Source organism: Delphinapterus leucas, chromosome 5, assembly GCF_059928025.1.
Source record: "Delphinapterus leucas isolate spDelLeu-1000000601 "Yukka" chromosome 5, BTC_Dleu_Yukka2, whole genome shotgun sequence".
Taxonomy (NCBI): domain Eukaryota; kingdom Metazoa; phylum Chordata; class Mammalia; order Artiodactyla; family Monodontidae; genus Delphinapterus; species Delphinapterus leucas.
This window is the reverse complement of record NC_143133.1, coordinates 13,467,277-13,489,932: the sequence shown is the minus strand read 5'-3', so window position 1 is coordinate 13,489,932 and position 22,656 is coordinate 13,467,277. Positions and strand designations below refer to the sequence as shown.

The 22,656-nt window shown below is 43.5% G+C and overlaps 1 protein-coding gene across 7 annotated transcripts in view; it reads left to right on the top strand.

Moving 5' to 3' along the window:
* Nucleotides 1–10,248: 10,248 nt before the first annotated feature.
* JADE1 (jade family PHD finger 1) overlaps nucleotides 10,249–22,656 on the top strand; it is a 57,414-nt gene continuing 45,006 nt past the window's right edge. For 2 of the 7 annotated variants that reach the window (XM_089911504.1, XM_022556913.3), the window contains exon 1: nucleotides 12,230–12,406. In XM_089911504.1, the coding sequence (XP_089767630.1) occupies nucleotides 12,388–12,406 (19 nt within the window). In that variant the 5' untranslated portion in view covers nucleotides 12,230–12,387. The other 5 variants (XM_022556914.3, XM_022556915.2, XM_022556916.2 and 2 more) reach the window with 5 other exon arrangements.

The window sequence follows — 22,656 nt, the reverse complement described above, 5'->3', positions numbered from 1 at the left end:
TCCTCTTAACAGAGTATTTTGGAGAAAAAAATTTTAATTTTGAGAGACCCAATCTACTAAGTTTTCCTTTTATGGATTCTGCTGTTGGTGTCAAGTGTAAGAACTCTTTGTCTACCCCTAGATCCTGAAAATTTCTCCTATATATTTTTCTCAAGGCTTTATAATTTTACATTTAAGTCCATGCCACATATTTTTTTTTTTTTTGCGTCACGCGGGCCTCTCACTGTTGTGGCCTCTCCTGCTGTGGAGCACAGGCTCCGGACGTGCATGCTCAGCGGCCATGGCTCACGGGCCCAGCCGCTCCGCGGCATGTGGGATCTTCCCGGACCGGGGCACGAACCCGTGTCCCCTGCATGAGCAGGCGGACTCTCAACCACTGCGCCACCAGGGAAGCCCTCATGCCACATATTTTAAAGTAAGTTTTTAGTTCTCTGCTGTCTGAAATAAGCCTTAGCATGTGGAATCCTTTTTGCCCTCATTTTCTTTCTCAAGAATCTACTGAGTGCCAACTGACTCAAGTCACTGATACAATTCCTGACTGGGTCCATGATCCTGACTTTGTAATGAGTTAGCTGAGTGATGTCCTTAAAAGCATGAACTATGCAGGTAGACTGTTTGGGTTCAAATCCTGGTGCTGCCTCTCAAAAGCTTTATGATCTTTGGCAAGTTACTTAATCGCTCTGAACATCAGTTTTTCACGTCATTCAGATCTGGGTAAAAATAATAATACCTACTTCTCAGTTTGCTGCGAGAAGGAAATGACATATTAGGCATAAAATGATTAGCGCAGTGCCTGGCACGTGCACAGAAAACATTCAATAATTGTTAGTTGCTCCCCTTCCTGCTCCCTGTGCAGATTCTCTAGGCACCCTCCCCAACTCAGTCTTCCCCACAGTCTCCACTTCTTTCTTTCTACCTCTCCTGGTCTTAATCATTATATTTCTTTTATGAAACCTGTTTAACCTATTTTAGCATTTAACAGAATTTCCTATCTCCAAATTATTGTGGTATTTATATTTGTGGTCAGGTTACCTTTATTGTTTCATGTACGTATTATGTATCTTTCCAAATATGTGTCTCTTTGAGGGCATGTTCCTAGCCCTCCATAGAGTCTAGCTCTATGCTGGGTAACTGTCAAACACTCAGCAAGTCCCCAGTACAATGGTAGGGGTGAATCTAAATCACAACATGTTTGGGACTTCCCTGGTGGTCCAGTGGTTAAGACTCCATGCTCCCAATGCAGGGGGCATGGGTTTGATCCCTGGTCTTGGGGACCAAGATCCCGCATGCTAGTGCAATGCGGCCAAAAAAATAAATAAATGACAACGTGTTTCATTGAAAGCAATTTGGCAAAATTATTCCAAAGTCTTAAAGTCTTTGACCTAGTAATTTACTTTTTCAAAATCTATCCTAAGAATGGTCAAATAGTTAAACAAAAATTTATGCATAGGAATATTTCTTACAGCCTTATTTGTAAAAGTATGGCTTAGAGAAAAACATAAATGTGTAACAATAAAGAATCAGGAATCATGCAAATTCCATTTGTATGGTGGATTATTACACTGTCAATAAAATTCCATTTTCCTAACCATGGATTATAGAACTATAAGGATATTCACTAAAGCACTCTATATTAGTAAAAGCATAGAAATAACCTAAACCCCCAACTATATGGATAAGTTAAATAAAATATTGTCAGAAAACAGAAATACAGTATGATCCCATTTGTCTAAAAAATGTATGTCTATTTAGATACACATAAGTATACAAAAGACAGGAAAAATATACTCCAAAATTTTAGTGGTAATTGTCTTTGAGTAATAGCCTTTTGGTGATTTTAATTTTAATTTTGGCTTCTCTAAAATATAGTATTTAATACTTTTAGCATAAGAAAATAAGAATAAAAGTTATCTGTTTTTTAAATGGTGTTTTGGAGACTATTTAATTACACAAATATATTGATCATTCATCCATTGCATTAAAAACATTTATTAACTGCCTACCAACAGTTAGACCTAGTACTAGAAACATAACAGAGAGAACAATTGACAAAGTCCTTGAATCACAGTCTAGTGAGGGGTACAAAAAATTACAACAGTGAGGGAATATATTGATAATACTGAGTGTCATAGAAGCCTAGAAAAAGGTGGGGTTCGGGAGGTAGGATAAGCCTATTTGGTAGAACTTGAGTGCATTAGAGCCAAAAGAAGGGGTGTAGATAGGGAAGAATGATCCAAGTTTACGGTTATGCGTTTTCAAAGGTTCTGAATGGATACTGCTGAAGAAATGTTAAAAGCCATGGAGCAGGGGGAGGGTTTGGAAGGGGAACTAGCAAAAGTAAGTAGCTGTGTTGATCACACATTCTATCCTTAAGAGTAAACAAAAAAAATGGCAATTAATGGTGTTAAATGGGAATGCTAAGATCATATTTTTGCTTTAAAAGATCACACTGACCATTGAGTAGGGAATGAATTAGAGGAGGACGGGATTGGAGGGGGAGAGACAAGTTAGAAGGTGGTTTAAGTCACTGAGAAGATGGTAGTGGCTGTAGGGATGGAGAGATGAAGCCTGATGTAGATGTGGCCTGGTGACAGATTGGATTGGTGGTGGTGGTGATGATGGTGGAGGAGATGTCAAAGGAAAAGCAAGAGTCAAGGATGATGTTTTGACTCCTGGGTTTGCAAATTGTGGATGGTGGTACCACTAACTGAGATATGGAACACATGAGGAAGCACAAAGTGGGAGGGAAAAGGAGTTCACTTTGGCTATACCGAGTTTGGACTGCCTGTGGGTAGTCCAATGGGGTGTTCAGAAAGTTATTGGAGATACAAGTATAGATGTATGTTTTGGGGGGCAGTCATGAGAGTAGATGAGAACACCAAGAGATACATGTAGAATGAGAAGAGAATAGGGCTTAGGACAGAACCCTAAGGAAAACCAACATTTAAGAGACTGAAAGTGAAAAAGCAAATTGACTCAAAGCTCGTCTGGGACAGACATTTTTTGTGTGATGTAATTTACAACTCCTTCTGGGAAGCAATTAGCATTCCTGATAAAGTGCGTGAACAGTTTTCTGACAGACTTTAATAAGACTGAGAACTCCTTCTGGGAAGCTAGGGTTACCCATCCAGCTGATTGACTAACCTAATAATCTTTAACCAGATGTTCTTTTTTTTGTATCCATTTCTAAACATGGCTGGTGAACCATTCCTTTTTTCTTATAAAATGTCTCAACCAAAATTACTCCTGCAGTTGAATTTTCTAAAAAACCTCTCATTTACTCAGAAACAATTTGTCTGAGGCATTGCTGTAACAAAAGAGAAAGAGGAGCCTGCAAGAGAATTAGAAGAGGACAGAGAGGTAGGAGAGAGACCAGAAGAGTGTTGATGTTATGTGAAAGAAGACTTTCACCAGGTAAAAGTATTTCAAGAAACAGGGCATCAACAGACAACAGTGTTAAATGTGAGTGAAAGGTCAAGTAAAACAAGGATGAGAAATTGCCCCTGATTTTAGCAGTAAGAATGTCAGTGGTGATCTTGGCAAGGGCAGTTTCTCTGGGGTGATTGGGGGGCATAAGTCAGATTTCAGTAGGCTTGAGTACAGACCATTCTTTCAAAAAGTGTGACTACAAAGGGGAAGGCAGGGGAAGGGAGATTTGAGGCTGTTTCATTTTAGAGGGAGGCAGAAGTATATTAAATATGTTTAGGAAAGAGTCAGTAGCCAGAGAAGTAGAAGGTACCTGAAAGAGAAGGGCTAATCTTGAGTCAGAGACCAGAAAAAGGTGAAGCCAGCCTGCAGAGACTGAGCCCAGGTGAAGGGAAGGTCACATGCCTCCCATTGTGATAGAAAAGGGGGAGGGTGAGCCTGCAGGGAAGACCTTTGGCAAGTTTGGTGGTAGAAGGTCAGAGGCATTCCTCTCCAGTGGCTTCTGTTACATCTGTGATGTAGAAGGTTAGGAGCTCTGCTGAAAATGCCTAGGTAAGTGGCAGGATGGCAGACTGAGGACAGGGAGAAAGTTCTGAGCAAGATCCCAATGAGAGGGCTTCCCTGGTGGCGCAGTGGTTGGGAGTCCGCCTGCCGATGCAGGGGACACGGGTTTGTGTCCTGGTCCGGGAGGATCCCACATGCCGCGGAGCGGCTGGGCCCGTGAGCCATGGCCGCTGAGCTGCGCGTCTGGAGCCTGTGCTCCGCAACAGGAGAGGCCACAACAGTGAGAGGCCCGTGTACCACACACAAAAAAAGATCCCAATAAGAATGGGAGATTGAACTGTCTGGGGAAATAGTGAGTGATTTCAGGACGTGGTGGAGGATAATGAAAACTTCGTGGAAACAACCAGCACAGGTCTGTGATTTTTTTCCTATGATGCTTTGAAGTCCTGATTTAGGCATGAGGACAAGTAAACTGGACTGTCGTTAGTGAAACCACTGAACCTTTGCAGCTCCCTCTGGCCATCCTTTAAATATGACTCCTTAGTTTGGAGCCTAGACTCTGTTTCCTTCTTACTTTATAGACACTTCCAGTTGATCTCATCCACTCCCATGGCCTCAGTTAACCTCTCTATGCTGATGAATCCTTAACCAATGTTTGCAACCCAGCCTTCCTCTAGAGCAGCAGACTCTCAACCCCATCTGCCTTGCGGGCATCTTCAGTTGTCTCCTGAAGCTGAACTCATCATATTTCCACTCTCGCATTTCCTTTCCTCAGCAATTTCCTTCCTTTCCTTTGCTCCGGGAGCCAGGGGTTTGTCGTTTTCACCACGCAAGCCTCTCAGCGCTTAGTGAATGTCTGGTGGAATTTCAAATGAAGAATCCACTCAGTTCTCTAAGCCAGAGACCTGGGAGTCATCTTTTAACCCAACTTCTTCACCTCTAACATCCAATCCATCACACACAAGTCGTGTCCACAACTAAACGTGCCTCATGGCAGGAAAAAGAAAAAAGTAAATTATCAAACAATTTTAACAAAGAAACTTAAGTGTTGGCTTTAACCCCTTTTCTTTGCTTCCTTAAAATTGGAACTAAACCAGTGTGTGTGGGGTGCCTCCCTCCCTGCTTTCTCTCCCCCTCTGCACTCTGCAGCCTTAGAGAAAGTGGGAGCGAGTTTTTCATTTGCTAATGATTTGGGCTCAGGTTATAATGGACCATTAAGGTGTTTTGTGGAAGAAAAGAGGAAAATGGAGCTTTCCGGTGAGGGATAAAAAGACTGTGGAGGGGCACCCCGCGACTCGAGGGAGGAGGGGCCTGGGATCTGACCCAGACTTTTCCGAGAAGGGGGGCCGAGAAGGACCCTGCGAGGGGCCCGAGTTCTCCTGGCCGTGGCCAGCTCTTTGTCCGCCCCCGCTTTGCGTGCAGGGACAGGGCTTGGACAGCTCAACCTGTTCACTGCCCAACAGGACCTTCCTTGGGTTGCCCAGACGTTGTTCCCTCCCGGGACGCCACAGGGACCCCGTAAGCCCCAGCAACATCCCTTGGGCACCTAGATGGCTGGGGGAAGCTCTCACAGCCCTGCCCGGAGCAGGCGCTGAACGGGGCGCGCTAGAGACCTCCGGAGGACTGGGACAGCGTTAAGCATGCCTCCATCACAGGCTGCTTTGCGTACTTGTCTCCCTTCCGTGCGTGATCAGTGGCTGTCCTCCACGCCTCCGTCTCTCACCTGGTAACTGCAGAAAGCCTCCTGCCTCGTGTCACTTTCACCACCCGTTCCTCACACAGAAGCCAGAGGTTTTGTTTAAAAACAAAACCCCAAACAACACCCCACTAGACCCCCATCCTCACCCCAACCCCAATCTGGCTAACACCTGTAATCTTTCAGGTGTATATGCTTCCCCCGCACCCTGTAGTTAATCGTCGTCACCTGTTTATGTTTTTAACTACTCTACGGGCAGAGAATAGACCTATTTGCCTCTTTACTTGCAACCTTGTCTCCTGTGCTTCGAATGTGGTGGATGGAAGCAAGATCTACTCAGGTGGTTCTCAAACTTGAGCGTGAATCCGAATTACCTGGAGGGCTCGTTAAAACACACATTGCTGGATCCCCCTTTCCAATTCAGTAGGTCTGTGGTGGGGACGGAAATAATGGATCTCTGACAGGTTCTCAGGACCAGTTGCTGCTGCTGGTTGGAGATCACATTTTGAGTTACCACCGCTCTGCATCTAGTTAGAGAAGACTGGAGGGGTAGATTGGAGTGACTTTTCAGATAAGAAGAAAGGTGGGTGGGAAACAAGCTTTGGAAGTCTTGGAGGTATGGCTAAAATAGAGATTTGAATTCAATATTAAATTTGGCAAAACTTCCCAATAGTTGACAAGTTTGAGGGAGTAACTATGAGAATACATGGTTGAAGTGGCCTGTAAATGAAGTAATGATATGCAGGCTGGCAAAGACCTGGAAAAAAGTTACTTTAAAAAGTAAAATACTGAAATGATAAAGATGAAAGAAGTGAAAAGGAAGATTGTAAAATGAAATATGTACCATCATTCCAATTTTATTAAAAATGCCTAGGAAAAAACCTGAAAAGGTATGGCAATGTTTATAATAGTTATCCTGATGGGTGAGTTTTATCACCTTTCTTCGCCTTTCTAAATTTCAAAAATTCTCTCCATCATCTTGTTTGCCCTTCATGACTGAGAAAAGCTTCTCCTGTTTTGAACCTCCTCAGTCTTGGGCATTTCCATCTGGCTGAATTAAATTATTTCTTCTGTCCCTCTGTCAGACTTATTTCTCTTTGACATCTTAAACTGTGCCAGAAGTATGAAAATCAACAAAATTAAAATAATCAAATCAAAGACAAGCAAAAGAAAACAAAGAAAAGGAAGAAAGAACCTCAAGAAGAGAAATAATTTAGTCAGTCCTGACACCAGCAAGAAAGTATCTTGGTCATTGGCCTTCCGATCATTCTATATATTGGAAGGTTGTGACCACCTGCCTGGAGGTTGTAACCACCTGCCTGCCAGGCTGTTCATGACTGGTGACCTCATCGACTGGTCAGTCAGGGAGCTCTATTCCTAATCTCTTACCCATCACCTCCTGTTTCTTCTCATGGGGTCAGGCATGTGCTGAGGATCGTTCCCAACTTTACTCTTCCTGTACAGAGTTCTACCTACTTATCCCTCTTTGAATTAGATCCCCTCCCAGCCAAATAATATCACTCAAAAACGTTATTCTTTTCTGTAATTGATTTATTAAAATTATTAAAATAAAAAACTGCTTGACAACTTAAGCTCTCTTAATAACAAGGTTTATTTGGGGCATAAATTCAAAGTTCCAAACAGTTAAAGTACATATAAACTTTTAGAACACAACCTGTTTTATCCATGAGAGCACTTGTGCAATAAATATTGTGTATACATTATTTGTCGTAACATATACCAGTTGGCAATGGTATTTGCCAGGAAGAATTTCTTGCGCATTTCTTTAAGGAATGAGATATATAGGACTTTGGCATATGTATCTACTTCATTCCAAAGATGAACGATTCTGAATTTTGTGTCTAGGCCTTGTAATTCTTTACGTACAGAGTAGAAACAAATGAAATAACTAAGTAAACATTTATAGGTTTAATCATGTATGGTTTCAAAATCAGGAATATGAATATATATTCAAATTTTTTCTATAAAAATCTATAATTATGGAAGAAAATAATTAAACTGTATGCCTACAGCAAAATGAAAGGGATATATAAAATTTTAATTATGACCATGCACACTGATCAGACAAAGAAAGACTAGAATCTTGATATTTCAACTACACTGACTACTCTGTACCTATTTTCTTGAATGTCCTTTTATCTCTGATAATAAAGTGTGAATTAACAGGACCATTCTAGAGACCAGGAAATGGTGATCATGGATGATTTGGTACATTAAGACAATAAGTGACAGAGTAGAACCAGAAACTCATTTTCCTAATTGCCAGCTTAGTACTTCTTATTCTAGACTGTATTAAATGTGCTGCCACAAGGCAAACCATGTCATTGCGGGTCCCATTTTAGAAATAGGTTGTATACAAGTTTCCTTTGTGGTCAGGCAAAAGACACCTATTTAAAAAATGTCAATGGCTGATCATTAATGACAAAATGTTTTTACATGCTGTTTATTGATTCAAGTTGTCCTCCATTTCTACAAATAATCATTACCTTTTAAGTTTGGTAAGAACAATCAGAAATTACTGAGAAAAGGGATGTTGGATATCATCTTGTCTATCATCTCAGTGGGAAAACTAAGACCCAAAGAAATTTTTCAGAGTTATAGTGTGAGTTGATGGGAGTCTCCAGACTTTTAGTCCAGGGCTATTTATGGCACATGGCACTACCTCAGCAGATCAGTATTCTGAAACAGTGTGGCGTAACTGAGAGGATGTTTCTGGGACCATCAGTCTTGATCAACGTTATCAGTGTTGGGAGTTTGTGTGCCATTTTACCTCTTTATTTTTCTCATCCATTTATTCAATACACTTTCATTTTGTTGCCTGATGTTTTGGGAGTGGGGACAGTCAGAAAAAAATAAGTTAAAAGCTAAGTGGCAAATGTGATTTATTTTTACTTTTAATTTATTTTTTTTGCAGGGGAATGAGTGAAGTAAGGTTGGCTGGAATGTAGAAAAGTTGCAATTTTCAATGGAGAGAAGGCCAAGAAAGAGAGATGGGGAGGGGTGGCCTTCCTACTGCCAGGGCCTCTGCTGGGCACTTTTATGGAGTTATCTCATTCCCCTTAACACCCCTTTAGGTATAGGGCCTGTTAACCTCATTTTATTACTCATGAAGAAATTGAGGATCAGAGCAGTTTTGTAATTTACCCCACAGTCACACAGCTGATAACCTGTAGAGTCAGATTCAATGCAGGGTCTGTATGGCTGCGAAGCCTGTGCCCTTTTACTTTTGCAGTAGAGTATGTGAAAGGTGAACCAATGAAAATAACAGTAACTGCAGTGCAATATTAATAACAGTAATAATGATAGAATAGTGCTTTACATATGTGCTCTCTTTGAACGGGATTAAGTGAGCACATGAACAGGACTGATAGGGTGTCTTTGTACTCTTCATTAGTGAAGCAGGCAAGGGAGAAAGAGGACATATACTTAAGATTTCCTTTGGTTTACTTTGCTTTCTGAAAAATATTTGGAAGGCTCAATTAGTTTTGTTTTGCCACGTTTATCAGCTTATTATGTTCTTGATGTGGGTGGATGGGTTGGTGTGTGATTGTGTGAAATCAAACCTGATATATTCAGAACAATTCTCCCAGTGGATAAATATGCCTTTGGGTTTGATATTGAATTTTGTAATTAGTGATCTCTGTTCCTGTTTACTGAATGGGATTTTTAATCTGTACCCAGGTCTTTTCCCTTCTGAAGCTGAATGTCATATATACTCATTTCTTTTGGGGACCCACAAAAGACGTATGTTAAACTCCAATGAAAAAGTAAGTTATACCCCTAAATTAATCTCTGGTAGCTAATTTTATATTAGTCTGCAGCTCCAGTTTTAGAATTAAGCCCAATTCTCATATTTGCAAGGCGATGTCCAGTTCTGTGACACTGTGTAACATAAAGGTGGTGTCAATTTATAAATAATTACTGTCTCCTAATGAATTAGTGATCATTTACAACTATCATTTCGATACAAACTTAAAGATGGGTTCCGGCTCCAAAACTGGATTTTCTGTATTTAAAAATGTCATTCTAATTCGCAACTCCCCAAAACTGTTACTACGAAAGAACTATGCCATTCAGCCTAAAAATAAAACCTCTCACCCAAACTACACTCCTTAATAGCCACATTTTAATCTACATAATTTTAAACTAAGTTGAAAGAATCCATTTCTAGTGCAGTGATGTCAGACAAGAGTTGGAACTGGGACAGTGTGAAAGGGATAATTTAAAAGCCCACCCCCCTGCTTGGAGACACCTCAAGAATTTCTAGGCTCACAAGGGATATGAAGGAAGAGATTTTAAAAGCCGAAGAGTGCTGCTCTTGGCAAGCCCCTGCGGACACAGGCCGAGCCGGCTGCGGCGAGGGCCGCGAAGAGTTAACAAGGGACCGAGCCCCCCTCGCCTCGGGCTCTCCGCGCGCTCCCCCCGCCCTCCTGTCCCCACCCTCTCGTTTTGGCAAGGGATTAAAGTGCTCCCCCCTGTGGCAGCAGTGACCCAGAAATGAGTTTGATTCACACAGTCCTTCCTCCATAACCAGCCAAACGCCCGTCCGAGAGTGCCTCCCTGCGCGGGCGCCGGGTGTGTGCGCGCGGGCGAGAGCAGGGGCCCGCCCGGCTCCCCGCCCGCCAGTCAGTCCGCCCGCCCGCCGCGGCCCGAACTCATGCGGCGCGGAGCGAGCGGCGAGGAGCCCAGCGCCGCGGCCGAAGCCCTCCGCAGCAGGTACGCGCGCGGGCCGCGGGGGGCGCGCGGGGAGGGTGCGCCGGCCCAGAGTCCGCGCGTGTCCGCGTGTGGGTCTGTGTGCGCGTCCCGATCCGGCGGCGGCGGCGGCGGCGGCGGCGGCGGCGGCGGCGGCGGCGGCGGCGGCGGCGGCGGCGGCGGCGGCGGCGGCGGCGGCGGCGGCGGCGGCAGGACGAGCAGAGAGGCTCAGCCATATTTGATGGTTTTGTTGCTTTGCTCGGGAGTTCTCGGGAGTAATTTAATGCCGAAGGTCGCTGCCTAGTGGAAATAATATAGTACGTCATTAATATGGCGCCAAAAGATTGGGTTCTCGATATGTAGCGAGGAGGGAGGGCACGCAGCCGCCGAGTGCAGCGTTACTATCCCACCAGTAACTTGGGCATTGCCGGGGCGGGGGCCGGAGGAGGAGGAGAGGATGATTTTTGGATCCTGAGAATTGATCTATGTTGGATCAGTAAGTTTTATTATGATTATTTTTCAATTTTGGGGAACTGAAGACTTAGAGCTTTTTCTTCTTTTGGGTTTGTGAAGAACATGCGGTTTTCAGGCCAATCATCAATTAAAACGCGTTCAGAAGCAGAAGCCCAGTTTAGTTGGCTTTAGTTTATTAGAATTTTTTAAAAAGCCGAAGTGCATTAGGTTGTATGAAAGTGGAAAGCATAGTAGCAACTTGGTAGACAGATGGCAATGGCAGAACACAGGTCCGTGTACATATATGAATCCAGAGTGTGTGTGACCGTGGTGGTGATGGTGGTGGTGCGGGGGGAAGGGACGACTGTATTTGTCCAAACATAGGTGTGTGTGTATAGGTACATCTGTGTAGGGTGGCCGCAGCCTTAGCTCTTGTCACCGCGTCACCACATGTCCAAAATATTCATTGCATCAATTCAAGGGCAGTGAGGGAGGGGTGGTGGTGGGGGGGGTGGTGGAGGGACAGTTTAGAAATTAGATTCTTCTAAATTGGGTTTCCAATGATCAGACCTTTTACTTATAGCGAGACTGCCTGTGAAGTGTAAAACCCTTTATCGGTGAAATTAGGAAGGAGTTGCACTGGTAGAGCAAACTACCGATTAACCATGAACTTAAAACGGATTGCAACTTGCAACCTTTGGCACCATCTGCAAATTGTGGAGGTGGTATCGCTAGGTCTTCGCTGCCTGAAATGAACGTGCAGTGTGCACCCCGGGACTGCAAGTTGCAAAGCCCTTCAGTGCACGTGTCTTGTGCCTGCGAGTGTGTATTTGTGAGTTGGGGGCTGTTGTTCGATAGCTAGCAGGCTTTCCGGGTTGTTGGAGCTGGCTTGCAAATGCGGGAGAGGGATGGAATGTGGAATGTTGACCGGGGAACCGAATCCTGTCGGAACGGTCCCATTTGCTGGAGAAATTCGATCCTTTCCACCTCCTTCCCGCTCCCCCCGCCCGCCTGCGGGCTGGAGGCGGGGCCGAGGACGCGGCTGCTGCTCAAAGTGGTGGAGCGCGGCGGCGGGAGGCAGGTGCACGGCACCCGCCAGTGGGGGTGCCTCAACTTCCGCGGGCGTTTAAATAGCAGCCTCTCTCCCCTCCCACCGGTAATAGGTGACCTGGCGGCCGAGGGCGGCGGGGGGAAGGGGACGGGGGATACCCGGGAGCGAGCCTCCGCGGCACGTGGGCAGGTGCTGGGTGGCCCTGGGGCCAACTTTTGTGGCCCGCCTTTGGCGTTGGAGGAGAGGTGGCTCCATGTGGAAATGGGGGCGGGCGGCGGCTGAGGCGCTGCTTTCTCGGCCGCGGCTGGAGCGTCACCTAACGGTCCCAGCAGAGCTGCTGGGCCCGGGGTGGGGGGCTTCGGGGGCGGGGACGCCCGGCCCACCGCGCCCGCGCCGCGGGAACCCCGCACAAAGCCCGAGGCGCGGGGGCGGCCACCGCGCTCCCGCCTGGGGAACTGCCCGAAGCCCGTCGCCGTCCCCGCGCTGATTCCGGCGGGCGGCCGCAGGCGTTTGTTTGTTGGTTCCGCGCCGCCTTCCTCGTCGGATGGCTTCCTGTGACAGAGGTGATACACAGTTTCCAGAACTGTCTGGGGGCGGGAGCGGGCGCCGAGCCCTCTCCTAGCTGCTCGCGGCCGCCGCAGCTCCCGCTCCCGTCTCACAACCGTTTCTCGCCGGCGCGCCCGCCCCAGCCCGAAGGTGCCGCCCGGGAGGGTCTCGGGGAGGGGACGGCGCGGCCGTTTCCAGCGGCGCAAGTGGCTTCTACACGCGAGGGAGCGTTTGATTTGCAACTGGGGCCGAGCGGATTGGTGCAGCTGGCGGCGGCGGGGCGGGAGGAGCGGCGGCGGCGGCGGCGGGGGGTGGCCACTTTCAAATGGAGAGGGCGGCGGCGGGGACGCCGCTGCGGAGGGAGCGGGGCTTGGTTGCGCCACGAGAAGGTGTCATCACTGCACCGGGGCTAATTCCGGCGGAGGTGCCGGGAGTTACTTTCCCCTCCTCCCGCGCTGTTGTTTCTGTCGCCTTGGGAGGAGGAGGAGGAGAGAGAGAGAGGGAGGGGGCAGCGTCGCCGCGCGAAGCCGCGGCCTTGCGCACACCCCGGCGGGCCGCGGGAGCCGCGCGGTGCGTTCTCCGGTGCGGGGCGGCGGCTCAGTTCTCCCCTCCCCGGGATCCCCCTCCCCCTTCCTGGGGTCCTCAGCTTTCTCTCTTCGCAGCCCACCCGCACTCTCCCCCCCTCCCACACGGGTTCCGCATCCACGGGTCCTTCGCCCCGGGTGCTCCCTGCCCTGTCGTACACCCTCGCCCCGGCTTCCCCACCCTGGGCTCCCCCGCCCCGGCGCGCGGGGGCGGCCGTAGTCCCGGCACCCGGTGAATGCAGCGTGCAAACAAAAAAGCGGGCGATTTAAACGTGCCTTCGAAACCCGTTAGGAATGCGTCGTCACCCGGAGACCGTTTAAAAGCAGCTTGGGCTGGTTTTCTAGTAACGAGGAGGGAGGCGCCCACCTCGCTTCGGCGGCGGCGAAGGTCTGCCGCCCTCTGTTTACCACAGCCGAGGGGGAATTTAAATTTTCTTTTTGTAAAGTGATAGCTGCAGTTGAATGACTTGACACGGCTACATTTTTAGGAAATTGCGAGAGAATCTGAAGTTTCCATTAATGGCAATGCTTAGGGGCTTCTTTCCCAAAGGTTTTTATTAGGGAACTATTTTTCCTTTTTAGAAAACCCGCTGCGAAAGGCTAGCTCTCTAGTTACCTACGTGGCTCGAGGCTAATATCTTTCGAAGTTAATGAACTAGTTTTAAGATCCAGAGAAATTATTTCCCTGAAAGCTGATTTAGGCAGTGATCCACCAATGGTTGGAGATTACTTTAGTAAGTGGTATTTGACCAAATCACAGCTAATCAAGATTTAATCGCTTTTAGGTGGAGGAAGGAAGCGTTCGGTGTAACTGGACCTTACTTCCACAGACAACACTCTTGATACAATAATGTGTGGTAGTAGAGTGGGCAACACACACTGGAGAGCTAACAGGATGTTCTGTGTGTGACACTCTAGCAGATACCTGGAACTGAGAATTCTTAGTGTCCTTTTGTCCCAAAGGTTTCAGTCTCATCTAATGTCACTTTTAACTCAGATGACTTTCGGATTGTTTGGTTATTTTGCTTTCTTCCTTAAGTTTGTGTATTTTATATGTGTTTTTGATGACCTGGCATTTTCAGGTACGTAAGTGTTACACATCTCCTTTCCTCCTTACACCAGCCAGAGATAAAGGCAGTAGAACTTGAACTTGATTCCATCTTAAGGTCATAGGCTGCTTTTCAAGAAGAAAAGTTGAGTGGGTTGTCACAGATTTTTAACTTTTGACAAAGGTAGGTATATGTTCATTTAGAAAGAAAAAGATCACCCCCCCCCCGCCCAAGTTCCTCCTCCATCACTTGACAGGTTTTCAGCCTATAAAATAGTATTTTAGTTTTATATTTCTTACGGAGGTTGAAAGAGTAGCTATAAAGGGAAAATAGTGAGAAATGATGAGTGTGTTGGAGAGACCAGGGAGAGAAACCTTTTTGGAATTTAAGGAAATGTTGTATTTTAGAAATGAACCATTGCTTAGCCCAGACACTGTGGGGAGAAGGATTAACTAAAAACAGAAAATTTGGAGGACTTGGTGAGAATACAAGCAGATCTCCATGTGTTTCACCTTCATAAATACTGATTTTGGACTTTAAGGAGCCCTTAGTGGCTTAAAGTATTATTACAGAAGTGGTGTTACGTGTACATTGTTGAAAATTAGAGAAGCAACTATAAAAACACATTCCTACCATCTAGAAATCAGCATTGTATCGTTTTCCAGATAATTGTGTATATGTTTGTACCTATGTTTTAATCGGAATGAGTCATACTGGCTATACAGTTGTGTAAGGAGTTTTGCTTTTTGGTGTTTTTTTTTTTTTTCCCCCCTGTTAGCAAGCTTGTCTCTTATTGGGAGATATTCAGATTTCCTCACTTGGCCCCGAAATATAGCACAGCAGCTTTGTCTAAAACGCTGTCCAGTCAGAGATCATTTATTGCATCTGGTTATTTCCCGTAAGTAGGTTTTAGTCTGTGTAGTAACTTTGACAGAACCTCTGGCATTGAGGAGGCATGCCTTTGGAATCAATCATGACTGGATTTGAAAGAGTTGGAATTAAACTAGCATTTTATTGTAATTTGGAAGTCTTCAATTTGGAGATTGTTTGAAAACTACTTTAAAGACATTTGCGTGATGTTTTTATCCACAGACTTGCTGGAAAAAGAATTATCACCTGTTTGTGTTCCAGTACTGAGGTGGTTAGAACAGCAAACATCAAGATGTACCCTGAGAAAACCATAATTCAGAAAGAGTTATGTACCAAAATGTTCATTGCAGCTCTATTTACAATAGCCAGGACACGGAAGCAACCTAAGTGTCCATCGACAGATGAATGGATAAAGATGTGGCACATATATACATTGGAATATTACTCAGCCATAAAAAGAAGCGAAATTGAGCTATTTGTAATGAGGTGGGTAGACCTAGAGTCTGTCATACAGAGTGAAGTAAGTCAGAAAGAGAAAAACAAATACCGTATGCTAACACATATATATGGAATTTAAGAAAAAAAATGTCATGAAGAACCTAGGGGTAAGACAAGAATAAAGACACAGACCTACTAGAGAATGGACTTGAGGATATGGGGAGGGGGAAGGGTAAGCTGTGACAAAGCGAGAGAGAGGCATGGACATATATATACTACCAAACGTAAAATAGATAGCTAGTGGGAAGCAGCCGCATAGCACAGGGAGATCAGCTCGGTGCTTTGTGACCACCTAGAGGGGTGGGATAGGGAGGGTGGGAGGGAGGGAGACGCAAGAGGGAAGAGGTATGGGAATATATGTATATGTATAACTGATTCACTTTGTTATAAAGCAGAAACTAACCACTGTAAAGCAATTATACTCCAATAAAGATGTTAAAAAAAAAAAAAAAGACATCAGGCACTGACCAAATACTTTATCTTTAGGGTTTGTCAGGAGTTGAGGAGGAGACATAAGAATGTCATGGTTCTGTTTGCTTCCTTCCTTTCTGTTGGGGAAGCTCTTTCCTCATTTAGTGATGCGGGGCATCTGTTCCACTCTTAATGGTCTGTCAGAATTTGCATTATAAACCCAGTTTTCCCACATGGTTAATAACAATAAGACATCCTCTGGAGGAAAATATGACATCTTAGCCAATATCTTGCTTTTTATTTGGATTGGAATTAAAAATTGTTCAAACAGTGGGAGTTATACCGGTTAAATGTTTTCCTCCCCTCCTTGTGCAAGCCTGTGATAGCTAGAACTGTCACCATGTTTAAAGATACCTTAAAAAAAGAATTTTTTGTTTTTCAAATGAAGGCTGGCTTTGCTTGGAGTTGTTAGTTTCTTAGGTGGTGTCAGAAGCCTGGTAGGAACCTTAATTGGGAAAGTTTTAGTTCCTGAGACAGTAAGTTGTTTCCTTGAACGTTTTAGTGTTCAGTCTATTTTGTCTCTTTTCAAGACCTGGCAGCACTTTATTTGGTTATGAATTACAATTTGGAGAATTAATATGTTTATTATTTGTAGTATATAATATTTCAAAAAGTTGAGACTTAATTGGAACAGAATCTTGCCATTTGCCTGGTGTCCTTATACGACAATATTGTTCTGTGATTGTGAGGGGTATATATTTTGATGTTTTCACAGTTGGTGGGCTCTGATGGAATAAGTTAACTCTGCATTCCTAACAAATGGAAGAGTGGCCTTGGAGGGCTTTTTTTACCTTTGAGTTGGAAGTGGCATCTTGTCTTTAAGTTTAGCTAGGGTTAACTGTCATGGAACAGAGAGAAAATCTAGTCTAAGAGGATATTATTGATCCTGACTCCGGCCATGTTATTGTGGCCTGGCCTTATCTAGCCTAGACGTTGAATGATGATTAAGGATGTCTTCCTCACCTGAAAGCAACAAAAATAGATTACCAGAAATGGAATGGAAAGCCTGGTCTCTGGGGAGGAGACTGGGTATTTCCATTTTTGAGTCCTTTATTAACTCTAGAGCATTGGTGTATTATGTGTGCCTAACAAATGCTCAAGGACCAAGCTTTTGATGAATATTCTAAAACAAGTCAGATATTAACTTTTTGCTTTTGGTTCTTCAGGTAGACTTAAGACATAATAAGGTGACTGAGGACAGTTGAAGTAAGTTCATTTTTAAAACTTCAGGTTCTTTTGGGCTTATTTGCTGAAGGAATTAATCCACAGTTTTCTCTTGGTTTGAAAGCTCTTCCAATTGGCAGTAATATATACTTTTTAATATTGAGCATTTAATGTTTGCACAGGAGGTTTTAATTTGAAAATTCATGACAGCTGCTAAGACAGTTTCTAAGCAGTTAAGTGAAGGTTTCATGGCTGAGGGTCCAAACTGAAGAATAAAAGAGCATTTTTTTTTTTTCTTCTTCTTACTCCAGGGTAAGTAAGCAGCAAGAATTGGCAAGGTTAACAAGTTGCTGGAGTTTGAGCTACCTGGTTTGCATTTGTTTAGCACAAAGTACACATAACATGGTTTAAGGTTTTTCTTAATGACTCATGGTCATTTTTATAAGCATCAGTTATTTCAGTGTTGAAATAAAATGATGCACTTAAAGATGTGTAGGCTGAGTTCTGGTGGCTTGTAACTTTTTTAAGGTTAAGGACACTTGAGTTCCAAAACCTGTGGAATCTCTCCCACAGAAAAAGCGAGTTGCACCGAAATTTGCATGTCATTTCCGGGTTTGGATGAATACCTTTAAGTGCATCCTGGGATTTCAGTTTAGCATTTAAATTCTGGTGACTTCTTTTTATGATTTCTCTCTGATCCTTTTACACCCCTGTTAACCATGTATTGTAGTTAAAATGCCTGTCTAGAACAGTCATTTTTCTGCTTATTGGTCACTGGCTTGAAAATCAGATAAGCATGTTAGAAGTTTTTATAACTTAGTGTACACTGGCCCCAAGTAGGAGCCTCAGGGGTTTTCCTTTGAGAAAAATTCATGGGTTTCTTGGCCTTTATTTAAGTCGTTTAGAGCACCACCACCACCACCCCGCCCCTGCCTTCTCACCCCCTTACTGCCAGTCTGTTGATTGATAGCAGGGATCAGTAAACTTTTTTAGTAAAGGGCCAGATAGCAAATATTTTAGGCTCTGTGGGCCTGACGTCTCTATTACAGCTGTTCAGTTCTGCCATTGTTGCGAAAGCAATCAGTGGACAAGAGGTAAATGAATGAACGTGGCTGTCTCCCAATAAAACTTTATTTACAGACAGTGAAGTTTGAATTTGGTATAATTTTCAGGTGTTCTGAAATGTTCTTTTGATGCCCTCTCCCCAAACCATTTAAATATGTAAAAAACATTCTTAGGGGCTGGACAAAAAAAGATATGGACCCCTGATCTATAGTCATGCAGCCTTACTATACTATATGTACTTATAGTATATACCTGTAGCATAGTAACAGCATCACCCAGTCACCAGATTGTTTCTGCTGGGGCTGAATTCCCTTTCTGGTAGGAATCTGCAATAGCAAGTTGAAATCAGAAGTTTGTTTGATAAATATGGAGGGAGTTGGCTAGCCTGAGGGCTGTGGCTCTTAACTCTTTGATTCCTAGATCCCCTTTGAGGATAGGATGTGTAATACAGGACCCTGTGTACCTAGGAAAGCACAGCTAGGGAGTCACACCCTCCAAGGGGAGCAGGCCAAGAAGGGTATACATTTATAACCTGGGGATATACATTATAACCTGGGAATATATCCAGAGGGAGATACATCCAGAGGAAGATAACCTCTCTCCGAGTAGGGTGTATGTGTCACCGATCAGAAGTTAATGCCAGCTGCTCAGAGGACTCACACCCCTGTGATAGTGTCCAGGGAACTACGGGCACACTCTCTTTCCAGCTCTACCTTTTGTAGGCTCCACCAGGCAAAATGGCATTTGCAACCATATTCACATCAGCTTCCAGGAAACCGTGTTTTCAAGTTCCAAGTTAACAGACTGTTACTTAGTACATTTTAGTCGTCGGCTCCCTGGTAACATGTAGTCCATGGCCTTAATCTTTGAGATGACCTCTTTCTAAATCGCAGGAGGTGTCCAGGAACGGGAAGCCTGTGGTTCAGGCGCTGGGAGGAGGGTGGATGGCACAGGAGGGCCACCCATCTCGGGAACTGGTCTTTGGTTCAGCCACTGGCTTTGCCCTAGACCTAGCTACCTGTGTGTCCCCGCTCACGCTGCTTAACCTCGCCAGAGTTTATTTATGTACTTGTCTTTTTAAAGTCGGGACAGGTAAATTATCTCTAAAATGTTTTCTAGTGCCGCAATTATGATTTTATGGGTTTCTTTGGGGAGGGTTTCCTGTAGACACAATCCATGAAAAGGGTGAGACTCTTCGGCTTTCGCCTCGGAGAATACTTTCCAGACCTTGTTGCTAGGCTTTGAGACTGTCTTATGTTTCCATGACCATAATAACGAAACTTGTACAATTGTGATGAAATGTTTGTTTTCATACGTAATTCAGATGATGTGTAAATGCAGTTTTAAGTGTGCCATCTTGGTCTTCTAATGTACAACACTGGGAGTCTGAGTTTTCTTTTAAACAGTACTTTAAAAATTTTTGGTGACTTAACATTGTTAGCGGTAACTGATAGTTTCTGACAACCGGCTATAATCAGGGAACAAAGTTCCTCAAAACAGCTGCATTTCAATCTGTGCACAGTGTAATTGTCATTAACTGGTTGAGTCTGGTTTCTGCAGAAGCTGCTTTGTATATCCTGTATAAGAACATCTGGTTTGAGCATTTAAAAATCTTTTAAAATTATGCTTTATCACTTGGCATTTATTGGCTTATTCTTCCAAGGGTAGAATAAGGGGTTGTAGACTCCTTTCCATCCTTATCCTTACCTTGGTTCATTCAGAATTATCTCCTGCTAGCTAAGTTACACTTAGTTTTTTCTAAAGTGTTATTCTTCAATGAAGTTTTAGAGTCTGATCTGAAGATGTGCTTGTGTGTGTGTTATAAATTAGAATTTGGTTCAGAGATCCCAAGAATATATACTGAAGAGTTTGGTCTTACGTTAGTTTTTTCTGGTAAATTGTCAAAAGAAAAGTGTGAAAAGAGGACCTATAGGGCAAATAGGCTTTGTTTTTCATTTGAATTCTGAGTAATAGCAATGTGTTAAGGAGGATTCTGAAGTCACTCCTGGGTTTGCGGTGGGGGCGGGGGAGGGGGGGTGGAGAGTGACCTAATTTATTAACCATGCCTGCCTGCAATGGGTAGAGGAAATGGTGTGTTTGGTAACCATCTCTGGAATGTAGCTTTTTTTTTTTTTTTTTTTACTTTTTTTTCCAAAATAGTACTGCTCTTAAAGTGAATAGGAAGTTGAGTATTTATTCTTTAAAGGTAGTTTAAACCCTAGTTTTCCTGTCTGGCTTAGTTTTTCTAATTACATATGTTTTTAGTGATCTGCTATTGGCACTGGATATTCTTATGTTTTGAAACCTTTACTTTTGAAGTAAATAGTGAATGAGTGATAGTAGCATTTTACAGCACTATCCTGTTACCTTTTCTGTTTCTTCCTCCTGTGCTATTTTATCAGGTATTTTGAAACAAGACAAGCCTTTGATACCCCATCTCCGGAAGGAGGTGGAATGTATATAGTTTATTGATGGTTGCTCATTTTAGGCTGGTGCCTGCCAGGGGCCAAGAAGTTGTGTTCCCAGCCTCTTCTATAATGTGAGGAGCAGGGAAGAAAGATTTTGGGTTTTAAATCTTTACTATTATAAATAGCGTAGTACAGGATCATGGTAAAAAATTAACAACATGTAAAAGGTCATAAAGGGAGGTAAAAGTTCCCAACCTATTCTGTTTCGAACACTTCAGTCACATTTCTCAGAGATAAACACTATTAACCTTAATGTTCTTCCAGAAATTTTCCCTGAGTATGCAAGCATTTGGTGTATATATTCTCTTCTCTCCTCTTTTATATGTAAATGGACTGATATTTCATTCCCCTCCCCCTACAGTTTGCTGGTGTTTCTTTCTTGATATGTCTTTGGGATCTTCCATGTCTGAGCATATAGATCTAACAGAAAGGAATTTGGGGTAGATGGAAATAGGGATAGAAGCTCAGGATTGGAGGCCAACGTGCTTGATTGCTTTTATTGTTTGGGGTGAATTCATTTACTCTCATGTAAAGGGAAGTTAAAAAAGATACATTACAAATACAAGTGATTGGAGTGTTTTGTCATAACTGCTCTTTAGGTACTGGCTCTAATTGAGTCATCAATTACAGAGACCTGGGAAGGGTTTAATAGATTGTTTTAGGACTCATAAGCAAAGATTGGATTATTTATAAATTGCCAAATGGGAGCTGCCTAATTCATTCAGAACCACTCTTACTTATAAATTCCTTAAAATCTTGAAAAATTGTTTTATTAACTTTTAAAGTCTGAGTTTAAAAATAATTTATAAAGAATTTATGGTGAGCTAATGTGTTGTAGCACTTGGACTTTATTAGTAACATTCATAGGAGTAAATCTTGCAGTTAAGATTATCTGGTCAGTTCTTAAAATCTTTTCTTTTGGGAGAGGTGGTTGATTATTGCTAATATAAACTCTTTTCTGCTGAATATTTTCAAGTATGATGTCTTTGCAAAGGCTCTATAATAGCTTGGGCAGCATTTCTTTTTTATAAATTTGTTTATTTTTTGGCTGCGTTGGGTCTTCGTTGCTGTGCGCGGGCTTTCTCTAGTGGCGAACGGGGGCTACTCTTCGTTGCGGTGCGCGGGCTTCTCGTGGCGGTGGCTTCTCTTGTTGCGGAGCATGGGCTCTAGGCGCACAGGCTTCAGTAGTTGTGGCTCAAGAGCTCAGTAGTTGTGGCTCGTGGGCTCTAGAGCGCAGGCTCAGTAGTTGTGGCGCACGGGCCTAGTTGCTCTGTGGCATGTGGGGTCTTCCCGGACCAGGGCTTGTACCCGTGTCCCCTGCATTGGCAGGTGGCTTCTTCACCACTGCGCCACCAGGGAAGCCCCCTTTAAACACATTTTGATGTACGACATTATAAAGGACACATTTTTAAAAGTTCCGTTTTTCTGGGTTGAAATATTTAGACAAGGTTAAAACTTTAACATTTAATATCTAAGCAGTTTGTCAGTTAAGTCAAATCTGTGACTATCTTTTTGACCAGATATAACCCTTTGGTTAAAGTGAGAAATCTGGGTTTGAGTTACAGTCACACTAGTATTTTTACACTCTGAGCATATGAATTAGATAGTGTTGTCAATTTGAAAACTTACTATCTAGGCGATTAATGTTTGCTTTAAAAACTGAGGTAAGAAACCAGCTGGATTTCCTTCACATTCATTTAGGGATAGGAGATTACTGTGAAGTATAGGTCATTATTATATTTGGGTATTTTGTTGCCTTGGGTACTGTATACTTCATAGAAGACAAAAAGAAAGAAGACATATTAAGGAAATGTAAATCATTTTTTATAGGGGAGGTAATAGTCTATGACCAATAACTTAGCAATAAAATTATCAGTTGCATAGTGTTTAGAAATAATATTTGAATTGTGTGAACTTAGCAAACAGAACTAGCTCATTATAAAATACCTTTATCTTTATGTAAGACTACTTGGTGTCTGAAAATACATTCTTTAAAGTACATTTTTATATTATACGTTTTCTAAATACATTTTAAAATGTAGTACATTTAAGTATTAGATCGTTAACTTTGACAGAGAATGGAAGGGCACCTATAAAT